This window comes from Pezoporus flaviventris, unplaced genomic scaffold (genome assembly GCF_033815535.1).
Source record: "Pezoporus flaviventris isolate CSIRO_AGI_PZ_B2104156 unplaced genomic scaffold, CSIRO_AGI_Pfla_v1 ptg000021l, whole genome shotgun sequence".
NCBI classification, from domain to species: Eukaryota; Metazoa; Chordata; class Aves; order Psittaciformes; family Psittacidae; genus Pezoporus; species Pezoporus flaviventris.
The window spans coordinates 7999145-8011524 of NW_026892569.1; the positions used below are offsets into that span (position 1 = coordinate 7999145).

A 12380-nucleotide genomic window follows, 5' to 3' on the forward strand; every position below is an offset into this window, starting at 1 on the left:
AGCTGAACTTACTGGGTGGTGTATCTCTATTTGTGAGGCTTCAGGTGGTGTCCTCATGTTAAGATGTGTTAAAGCAGCTTGAGAAATCTTGTGTGCTAGTTAAAACTTGAGCCAAGCACACTCCCATTGTGATTAGCTTTGTCATGATGCTAGGGAAAAATCCATCAGTGAAATTCTGTGATTGTTTGCTATGGTAAAAAGAAGCTATACTGAAACATGTGTGTGAGACATCAATGATTATCTGCCAGCTGGTTATTATTATGCAAGCAATAATGATTAATGATTAGCTGCCAGCTTCTCTGCTCTTATTTGTATACGTCTGAGATGGCATAGTTGTTACAGCACTTACCTGGCATTTGAGAATTGGAACTCAGTTCTCTGGTTTAATACACCATTACTTGCTTTCAGGTGGGTTTGTTTCCTCAGATGTCAAATGAAGATAGCATACTTTTTTTTCCTCCTTTCTTGTTTGTTAGGAGTGTGACCATGTTCTGTTCACTTACAGGATGTAAAAATTTGACGTCTTGTGATTATAAATAAAAGTCAGCTTTTATAATCTTGGAGGATAAACCTTGTGAAGCCATTAGAATAGCCTGTATAATGAGAGACCAGTAAAAAGCGATGCTAGAAGTGCCTCCAAATTAGTAAATTATTCTTCAGCTTTACTATGGTCTAGATAAACCAGTGTGTCGTTTCGACACAGAAGTGGGAGCTTCTGCCATGAAGGAAAAATTAGGTTTTCAGTTTTCTGGCCTTCATCTCAGAAAAGTTTTTAAATTGCCTGCAGTGTCCTAAAACTAGGAAAAGAACATCTTATTCTTGCCTGTATTCAGATAGCCCACTCTATGTCCCTATATTCTTCTATGTTCCAAAAAATGAAAAAGTGCTCTGAATCTTTGTGAAGTCATACTTTACCTCCCAAGCACAGATTTGTAGATTTGTTGAAATAAATTACTTGGATTATTTAAATTTATTAGCTATTAAACCCTAATAAGTCAAAAGTAAGAGTTTGAAAAAAGAATTAACAGAAATACAACTCACTATAATGTTTTGCCAGAAAATTTTGTCCTAATGCCTGAAGTCTGAAAATTTAATCTAATCATCTAACTATGGTCCAAAGTTCCTATAATTGTTTATTAAGTTTTGAGGCTAGAAAAGCCTGAGTGTACCAAAAAAACGCTTTCAATAGTCTCATTAAAGAGAAACTCCAAGTTCAAGTATAATAAATGGTTATAAATTTATCATCTTTAGTTATGCCAAAGTCAAATGCAACAGTGATGTGATCTTAATATTCTGTATCACTGTTCTGTGCAGCATAGAATATGAAGACCCTTAAAAATAATTTTATGCTCCTCCTCATTTAATTTCTGAAATAGTCCAAATCAAGTTAGGCCACCTGAAGCAGAAATGGGCATTTGAATATTATTTGGAACAACAGTGTCAGTATACCCTGTTGTTCTTCAAATAGGCATATTTGTAACTATACCTAGGACAAGAACCCATTTCCTGATTCCAGGGCCATCAAATATATTTCTTGGTTTGTCTCTGATAATTACAGGGTTCTAACAAACTTTATACAGTTTTGAAAGGAAAACAGAGAACCTTTTTGATTTGCATGCATGGGTTATTATCAGATGCTAGGATGGCTGTGACTTTCTGGTTTTGTCAGTGGATAGTGCTTATAAACAGACAAAATTAGCAGCATGCAAGGATACAGGACCAAGTGTACATGTTGGTCATGTTCTGGTTTTTGAAACCACGTAGATACATGCACAGACCTTGTCCTAGCTGACATGCACAAGTGGAATTGTATCATCACTCTCGTCAGCTCATGTTTTTCATCTGCTCCCAAATGGATCATGGATACCTCCACAACTGAATACATCTATACTTGCTCACTGTAATAAGACACAACTACTCCTGTTGAGCTCTGGCCCTATAATTTTCTAATCAGACATCAGAAATTGATTGTCTTAATTGTGTGCTTAATTTGCATTCAGAATTACCAAGATTATGCATGTCACAATTAGATATTGCACATTTTGGTAATTGCACGCAGAAATTAGGCATACGATTGCATGTGGATGTTTTTGCACACAGTTGGATAGCTATCCTATTCAAACTTGAGAAAATTCAGATATTAATCTATAAGGGCTACAATAGGACAGTAAAGAGAAGCTGAGATGAACCAATATTATTTCTTATGCAGTTTAATAAAAGCAGCTATTTAAGATGTAAAGATTAAATGATGATACTTTTTGACTCATTAAAAGCAGGGGACTCCTGCTTTCTGGGATCTGTTGGATTACTGAGAGTTATTGAAAGTAGAAGTAGAGTATTAGTTACCTCATTCAAAAATCATTTTTCTTTAATTCCAAAATTCGTTTTTCTTTAAATGGATGTTTCATTGGTTAAGGTTTTGCCCTGAAAGATTTTCAGTACTAGAAGGGTTTGAATATACTTTTCTGTTTTGCAGTGCTTTTGTAAGGGGCGAGTTTATTCAGTGGCAGTTGAGCACATGTGTGGGCAAGGTGCAAAGAAATACTGAGAGGCATACGAGTTTGAAACTTTGGATTTCTTGTATGCAAGAATACAATGCTTTTAAAAATGTCTTTTCCATTAACAAGGAAGGCACTATAGCATGACTGGCAGGGCATGGCTATACTGACTAGAGACGTGAAATAAGAAAAAATGAGTGTTTGGAGGTTTGGATTTTTTTCTTATAAATTTGCCTTAAACTGGCATCATGACAGATTATAGCTATGTTAATAGTGTGACTTTTCAGTCAGAATAAGGTACTACTCTTCAAGAGGGTTAAGAAAAAGCCAACAGTCTCCGAGGAAGTGCAACGGTACATTTTTATTGTTGAATAATAAATTGTTGAATAATAAACAGTCTCAGCTACATGTAAAGTGAACAGTGCTGCCTGTGAAATTAATCATGATTTCTTTGGCATGGTTCCAGTTAATGCCACACATCAGGGCATCTGGTATGATAAAAAGGGAAACAAAGGAATTTGCATGTTGGTATGTGATTTTTCTAGTAGACATACAAAGTGCTGAAATTCTCAAAAAAACAAAGGCAAGACTGAGAACAGACTTAGTTTAAAAAACAAATTAAAAACCCCATAAACCTCCTCCAAACAAAGACCAAACCACGCATGCATTTTAATTATTTAAATGTTTTGCACAATCACCTTGTAGCATCTGTTCACTCTGAAGCCTGTAGGCAGAAAACACTGATTTGTTAAAATTCATAGCGCATGAAATCAATTTTTAACACTTTTGCTATTTTGTATCAAACAAATGTCACTTACATTTCTTCATATATCAACAGTATAATTTTCAGAACTTGTGTATATATGGCTCTGGCAAGAGAAAATATTTGTTCTCCTGACAGATCATGTAAACTGAATTCTACACTAGAGATAATACGGTTTACTAGTATTTTTTGGTAATTTCTTTATGCTGTATGTTCATAGTTGATAATGTATATTCATTGTAATAAATATTCCACAGTGCTTGTTTCTCAAATATCAGAGATTTTATAAACTACTGTGTTTTTTTTAATACTAAAAATAATTCTAGTTTAATTATGAAGCAGTAAAGCATTCCAAAGGGAAATAATGATTTGTATTAAATATTTATTCAAGCACATCTGATTTATGAAAAGGTAGGATTAGAAACTTATTTCCAGTACAAAAGTTTGGCTTTGTCAATTTTCAGAGAACTCTTGTTTCGGGGTGAAATCCTTGTGTTAAGGGAAGCATCTGTGATAACTCTTGTTTCGAGGTGAAATCCTTGTGTTAAGGGAAGCGTCTGTGATAACTCTAAACTAACATTAGTTCCATGTATCTGGGAGAGATGGGCTTTCAGCAGCTTCAAAATGTCTGGTCAACACAACATTGATGTTATGCAATAATTGTTGATATTGATGAAACAATAGTAAACTGCTTTTTTTTTCTTATTTTTAAATCTTAGCAACAATTTTAAGAAATATCAGCTGTATGTAGAACTGTTTTAGCTAAGATGTTACCTGGAAAATTTTATAAACATGATGTATTTTAGGTTGTGAAGGATCCCAATGCACAATTATAAATTCATATGAATTCTATATATTTCTTGAAAAACAGTTGTATTTTCTGACTTTCTGAAAAGCTTTAATGACTGTAACAGTCTTGTGCTACCGTTAATTCTGTGTACGGACTGATGGCAGTGTGTATTAAAGTCACCCTGAGTACTGAAGTCAGTAGGCTCTGAATCTGGCTGTTAGTTACTGTGTTTTGAAATAGCTATGGAAAGCATGCTGCAGTGTGCTGCTCACAGCTGATGAAGTAACTATTGTCTAGGAAACTCCCATCTTTGCACTGCCAATCTCAATTTACAGACTGCATTAGGTGAAGTCAAAAATATGCTTATGTGGCTTTTGTTCAGTTTGAACCTAAATTTCAGAGATACATTGAAATGACAAATTGGATCCAGAATAGTAAGAGATCAATGCATTTTTGAATATTTGGGTATTTTTTATTCATTCTTCAGTACTTGTTATGGACATGAAAGGTGCTGGGACAGTAGTATATCAATTCTACAATACTTATACACATATATATACTAACACAATACTTGCAATAATGCTTTAATACCAATAAGCTGATAAATAGAATTTTTTTATCTGTTAATAACCTGTTGAAGTAACTGTTTTATGCAGTTGTGGAGACTGAAATAATGCTTCACAAAAGCACTGCTTTCCTTACTATTTCCCACCTCATGTTTCATTTTCTTCTTACAAACACATTATTATATTTTAAAATGTATTTAAAACAGCAATTACCGGTACTATGGAGATACCAACTAGTATTTACTTAAGTTAGTTATGTTTAAGTTGGGGAAAAAAAGAACCATTTTGCAGTGTAGCCATATGGGCGTTTATGCTATCCCTGTTTATTGAGACAAACAAGACTGTGCCTTTTGGCTGTTGCAAGTATTAAGCTGCAATGAACTACATTTACTAGGTCACTATGAAGTAATCATTTTGAAAAAGCAGGCCTTTTTTTGTGACTTCAGAGTTGCCTAGAGGCTAGGATGTAAATTTTCCTTTTTTCAACTTACTGAAATTTAAAAATGAAATAAGAACTTCTTTGCCTTCCAATATACTGCTGTTTGTTGGCGTTGCATAGAGAATCTCTTTATGGATAGCATGGTTCATGTTACTGTTTTTAATGATATATTGCTCCTTCTTGTAAAGCTAACGGATTTTTTCTCCTCTGAATGTTATATTTTTGGAAAGTATTGCTAACATTGTTTTAAAAATGTGCTACTTAACACTTCATAGCTTACATTTTCTCTAAAAAATTGCAATTTAATGTAAATATAATATATTGGGTTACATTTTTGTTGAGTACAGAATTTGTGAAATTTGTCAAACTTCTGACATATCCGGAGAAATAGCGTATGTTTAGAAAAAGATAAGATTAATTCTGACTAGATAACCTCTAAGAACTGCTTGTTATAAAATTTTGCCTATGCTCCTGGCCAGCAATGTTGGCAGTGCATAATAGTATAAGTGCATAAAACTGCAAAAAATCTTATTTAAGTACAGCTACAACATAAAATGAAAATAGTCGCATATTGCTACCAAATGATTAGCCCTACTGTCTTGTGAAGAGTAGTTCTTTAACAGTCTAAATATTATATTGACTTGATAAGCTGCATTTAAACAACAATTGCCTAATGATTAGGTTTTACCATCTTTTAGGGAAATATCATAACAAAAAGTAGAATCTCAGTGCTAAATTTCAGGAAGGATTATTTTTCAGGATCTGCTAGTTAATAAAACCTCAAAGCTGAATAGTTAGAAATAATGTAGAAGTTACTACTTGAAGTGAAAAGAAGATATGGATATCCCTAAATAGAAATACAAACAAACAAAAAACAACAAAGGAAAACTATTTGATTGAATAAGTAGCCAAAAACATATCTTGTGATACCTTTGCATTATTTTTGTTCTAACACGTCTTCAGGTTCCTGTGACTTCATAAAAGTGAAAAGATTAACCAGTAATTGCTTTGACTTATGAATTAGTGCTTACAGCCATTTAAGCTTAAGAAGCAGGTCTAAGAAGAATTCAAGAATCCTTAATTGTTGATATTAACATGTATGTTGTAACAATAAACAGACAAATAAAACTTCCTTGTTCATGTTTCAGCATTTCAGGGAACACCTTGACAAACTTTTTGCAAAAGGAATTGGAATGCTGGACATTGCTTTAAATGAAGCTTTCAACATGCTCAATGAAGTAAGTTAATGCTTTTCAGATTTATGCTGCCGACACCTTTTTTGCTGTTTAGTAATTTCTGTTAATCTTAAATCTGATATGTCCTCATCAATTATAACTCACTGAAAAATGTGATGATAGTACGGTGTTATCTATAGATAATTCCATATAATATGTGTGGTGAAAGATAAACAAATTACATTTTTATATGTATACATTTTATGTTAATTTATTTTGTGTCTATATTTACAATATACACCTACTCATGCATGTGTACATTGAATAAGGTTTATTTCAGTAACTGCTCTAGGTGTTAGAAAACTAGGGTAACGAAAATTTCATGGTTGAGGCTTTTATTTTTTTTCTTTGGAAGAGCTAACGTTTTAGGAATGACAGGAATTTCTATATGCATAAACATTTTGTGAATACCCACTGTTACTACTAATGAATTTATTTTTTACTGGTTTGACTTTTGGCATGACAATTAACATGTCTTATAGTGTATCTAAAATAAGTTATGGGAACACTTGCACTTCTGTAATACTTTAAGATAGAGGGAGAAATGTAAAACTGTGTAACCAGTTCAGAGGTATTAATATTATTTTAACTATATATCTGCCAAAAACATGAGGCCAACTTTCCAATAACATTTCTGAGAATAACGTCTATAAACAGGAATGCAGTCTCTAGAAGATAAGCATCATGATCATGGAGGTAATCTAGTGTAGGGCATCTAGTTTCCATTCCAAACTCCAAATGAAATCAGTGTATCATTCTTAGTAATCCACAAAAAAAATTTTAATTAAAATCAGATCCGTTGTCTTTGCCTGAAATGGTTTTCCTCACAATATGCACTCCAGTCTTTGTGGTTATCATAAAATGATTTTATGTAGTGTATTTCAGAGAGATTTTTTGTCATTTCTTGCAAAGGTAACATATTTTCATGCTATATATTCCAGGAAAGAACAATCTTAGCAATATTTTGATACGGCTGACTATACACTTTCTTGGGAATGTATATTGGAACAAGCAAGGAAAGAAAGGAGAAAAGGGAACAACGGTAGTAATAAGAAAGAGTACAAGGGAGCAAACCAATGAAAATAAAATGCACCATCAAATATTTCTCATGATACTATGAATGAAAACACTAGTTAGTGTGGTAGTACCCTCCTGGTCCTTTTCCTTTTCAACTAGTCTTCCAAATCTGTGCCAACTAGAAAAGAAAACAAAACATTTCAGACAGTGATCAAGACCATCTGAAATTAGATTTTTCTGCTTTCTTTTAAAACCAGCGAGGCATCTGAAGTTATAACGATAAATGTGGTATGAAAAAATCTCATTAGATAAACTGATAGTTTTGGGAATAAAAGGAACTGACTTCCCATGTACTGAACTGTACCTATGTTGAATAAGTCTTTTGATCTGTAGGGTCATGCTGGATCATGCTACATATATGTTCAGATCTATTCAAGGTGGAGTAACAACTGTTTTTTTTTTTTGTTTGGCTGTTTTTTTTTGTTGTTGTTGTTTGTTTTTTGTGTTTTTAATAAAAAGTAGTGTGATAGCTTCAAGCCTTTTTCCATATATACTTCCAAAATTGACAGCATAAAAATCTTTTCCATTATATACAGGAATGTCAGCAAAGTCTCTGGGAGCTTCTGTTAAGCAGCCTAAGCCAGAGAAAAAGCTCCTTAAAAGAGTACAGTTAACCATTTTCCACTTAACCTACATGATGTGACCTTTATGTGCCAGAAATCTATTCTTGTGAATTATAGGTTAGCTATGGATGTCTTGTCTACATTAACAACCAAAAAAGAGGAGGTGGGGGAGGAGGAGGAAAAAAAAAAAAGGCTTTGTGTTACACAAATAGTCTATTAATATTCTGGATGGATTTAAAATGGTTCAGGGGTTATACTAATTAAACTTAGTTAATTTTGCCATGCAATTACCCTTCAGTATTTTCCTAGGTTGTTAAGACTTGACGGTGGTTGATGCTGATATCTTTGAAAAGCAAGTTTAAAAATCCGTTTCCAGGTTTTTCCCAATCATCAATGTATGCAGTGTTCATTATACAGCCTAAGAATATAGAAGTGCTTGGTACAGTAGTTAGGCACCTACTATGCCATGTGACAACTGCAATTATCTCTTTTAGTGACAAACGCAGTCTTTGCAGTGATTACCTTTAAAAAAAATCATAGCCAATTAAATAAAATTCTGTGACATTTCAAAGACTGTTAATCACAACCAAATGCTGTAAATGTCAGGATGCATTGAAATTTTTGCTGTTAACTGGTGAATCACTGAGTTAATTGTAGTTCATCATAAGGCCTTTGTCATTGTCATTATTATGGTAAACACTTTCATCACTCCTGCTATTCAATAAAATTAAAGTTCTAGACAAATATGAGAAGATATTACTCATGAAAGCTTTTGATTTTAATATCATTCTTCAAAATACTCAAACAAAAACTATGCAGAATAATGCAGATACATACAGAGTGATGTTTTAAAATAAAGATATGAAGGCATTCTCCCTTCCCTTTGAAAGAAACAAGGTATATTAAAATATGTTGTCCATATACAGAATATATCCCTCTACAAAGTAAATTAATCTTTATGAGAGAATATTGGATCTAAGATCTTATTCATGAAGGAATCCCACTTGACCAATTTTGGTTCTGGTTTAAGATTAAAGAAACTGTTATGACTGAAGAATTTGAAGGCTAGACTGTCTTGCAGGTATCACAGATAAGTTTTCACACAGGCAGTGACCAGCTATATAGCTAAGACTGTGAACTCACATTACTTTCCCTGTAAGTAACATGTTTCTGTTACTGTTTGCTGATGTTTCTGTTTGATCAAAAGGAAGCTGATCTGGAGGAGAGGTGCAGATGGTATAAGTAATCACTGAATGACATTTATGGATGTGATGACTCAGATATAGAAATGCAAAGGCACAAGAAAAGGTGACAGAGCACTGTTTGAACCTACCATCCACTCCCTTTCCTAACTGCAGGCATGACTACAGAGGTGACATTTTTAGAAGTCAAGAACTTTTTCTAGAAAAAAGGCTTTTAGAGTTTTCAGAACAGTGAATGTATAAGGGTGAGTAGACAGTAGAAACCTTAAAGACAGAGCCCAAATCAGACTAGAATACTCCAAATTATTTCTTTATTTTATAATCCAGAAGGAGGTAGCGTCCCTTCAAGGTAATTCACCTTCAAGCTTAAATACTGCTTCTCAAGTGAGACTACCCTTTTTTAGGGTGAGGTTCATTACAGGTCATCTGGTGAGGTGGGACTTGGCTTTCTTTGTACCAAGAGAAAGGTGATAGGATGAGGCCTTGTCTGGTCTCAAAGTTAGTAATGTACCTGAAAACTAGGAACATCAGAAGAGAACAAAAGGAGATTGTTCATTCCTTAGCTTGAATTCAAATGGTAGCCCGGTCTGTAAAGAGTTGTGTGAAACGCCTCAGTTTATTGATCTTTTTGCAGTTATTTCTTCATGTTCGTGCGGAGCAGTTAAAAAATCAAATAATTTCCCGACTTTGTTTTTCTTTTGCAAAAAGCTTGGATGTTTCTCCTAAGTTTCTTGAATATATAAAATCATGAATGGACAAGAACCTGTTCTGCTATATAGAGACAAATGGGTTCAAAATTAAGGCACCAATTCCAGAATCAAGAGATCAAAGTTTATTTTATGACTCAGTCCAATTTGACCAGGAGAAAATCCCTTTTGTGTAACAATGAAACTTTCTTTATATACTCTAAAGGATATGCTGATTGCTGCCTAAGTACCTGTGCTCAAGTACTGCTGTTCAGCAGCTTCAATTACTTATGTGTATTCATTTTGTGTAATAGGAGAATCTGAGAATATATAAATATGAACATGATTCTCCCAGATAAACATTTTATGAAAAATAACATATGGAATGTAATCCTGAGTGAATATGAATGCCAGATGAATAGTCATATGTCTCTGTATAAGTAGTGTATTTTGCAGTAAAATTGTCCATCATTCATTTCTTCTATTTGTTCTCTTAAAATTATATTTAAATCAAAGCAAAACTTATGTAGATGCGTCAATATAAATCATGTATCTAAACCAGAGGAATACACTGTATTTTATGTATATTTCTCATTTTTCAAGTTGATAAAATGGAGATACATAGCAAATCACGATTCTCTTACTGAATTGTAACTTCAGTTGTGTAAGAACATAGTATCTATGACAAAATGTTTGCAACCTCAGACTTTTTCTCCTACTTCTAAGCATGGTAGAAGAACAACATTTTACAAGATCCATGTTTATCCACAGTAATCCTATATATCTTCACCTAACAGGAATGTGCTGTAACTAAAAAAATTGTTTCTTTTCACAGTTCAATCACACAGGACAAGGAAGTATTTGCAGCCAAGCCATAATGTTGATTACTGATGGAGCTGTGGACACATATGATACAATATTTGCAAAATATAATTGGCCAGACAGAAAAGTAAGTGGCACCTCTATTTGATAGGGAACCCAAAGCTTCATATCCATGTAAAGTTTATGCCTCTTGAAAAGTCAGTAACAGTCTTTGTAATCATCTAGAAGTGATTTTTGATAACTGGATGTTTCACTAATGACAAAAATGATGTTTATGTTATATCGCTTGAGGATAGAGATGGCATTTTACTGTAGTAATGAATTTAGGATAATAAGATATTAAGGAAATATTTCCCTCCAGGGTGCATTTTTGGCCATTATATAATGCTTCCCCTGCAAGATGTCATTAAACATGAAAAAAACCCTTTTCTTTCTCCAAAAATATTCATTAATAATTCAGTGGCTTTTTGACACTAAAGAGGGGTAAGTATGGTGGACAGTGAATGATTTTCTATGGCTGGATGTGCTACATCTGATCCTTCTCAGTATTTTTAATTTCTATATTTGTCAAAATGAAGGGTAGAGTGTGCAATTGGAGAGATTTTCTTAAACATTTATTTGGTTCTATCAATCTGCATGAAATAATTTCCCCAGAATTAAATTACCTTGTTATATAACACACGGATATTATACAGTAGTGCAAAAATGCCTTGAAAATTCTCTGGTGAGAAAGCCCTAGTAGGCCTTATGTGTGGATGTGAAATATTTTGTTTCTATACCTTTTATCTTCTACTAAAGCAAGTTTGGGGACTGTTTTAGCATGTTTTCGTAGTTTGGGATACCTGCCTATGGAAGCAACAACCTCACTCAGTTCAACATGTGCAAGTAACTGATTTATATGAGTGTGTTGCATGGGGTTTTACTATTCTGTGGAAAACAGTAGTAGTTTTGATTTTTAGTCTTAGGCACATTTCTGTCATTTATAGCATTACGTTTGTTTTCTCTTCTCCCTTTTCTTGTTTACCTGAACTAAATCTCATCTATTAGCAATTAGCGAGCAAGAAAAAAATGGGAAATTGGTGATTTTTTAACTGATCTTTTGAAATTATGTCAATTACTGTCATTTCATGTAGTAAAAATAACATAAATCTATTCTACTTTATGTTAGTTAGGAGGTTTTTATTCAGATAATGTAGAGTAATAACTAACAGCAATATGAAAATTGATTTTTTTCTTCAGGTAGCTTACTTGCTCCTTTAGAGCATGGTTCTCTAAAAGAAGAAAGCTCATAGTTTTTGTGATTTTTACCAGGACACGCCAGGAAGTCTGTCATCTTTAAAAGAACATAAGGATACATTGGTATTTGCAAATATTCTGAGGAGACCTGTAATACTTTTCATATGACTTGAAGCTAGACTGTGTAGTGGAAGGGGTGAAGAAGATCAATATTTAATTAAGATATATAACTATATAACTATATATAACTATCTATAATGAAGGACATTCCATTGAATATCAGTATTTGTCCATTTTGGTGTTTATTGTACTTCATTAGGTCACATCTCAATATTCAGCAATATTGCTGTAATAGAACAGAAATATTTGCTCCTACTCTGTGACATACAAGTACTTCCTTGAAATGTGGCGATCAACTATTTACAAGGAGAATATTGCCTTTAATCTTGTCTCCTACTTCAGTGTTTTTCACTTACACTGTTTACATTAAAATATCTCCTTCC

The 12380-nt window shown here is 33.3% G+C and overlaps 1 protein-coding gene and 1 long non-coding RNA gene across 5 annotated transcripts in view; one reads left to right on the top strand and one right to left on the bottom strand.

Moving 5' to 3' along the window:
• The window catches only part of LOC133270559 (uncharacterized), a 985299-nt gene that overhangs the window by 739353 nt on the left and 233566 nt on the right, over nucleotides 1–12380 (bottom strand). The window lies entirely within an intron of this gene.
• Nucleotides 1–12380, top strand: part of CACNA2D3 (calcium voltage-gated channel auxiliary subunit alpha2delta 3) — a 448379-nt gene that overhangs the window by 215659 nt on the left and 220340 nt on the right. For all 4 annotated transcript variants that reach the window (XR_009743824.1, XM_061455854.1, XM_061455855.1 and 1 more), the window contains exons 10-11: nucleotides 6205–6294; nucleotides 10655–10768. Coding sequence is in view for 3 of the 4 variants with exons in the window: in XM_061455854.1 (XP_061311838.1) it covers nucleotides 6205–6294; nucleotides 10655–10768 (204 nt within the window). In the remaining variant the exon portion in view is untranslated. The remainder of the gene's footprint in view (nucleotides 1–6204; nucleotides 6295–10654; nucleotides 10769–12380) is intronic.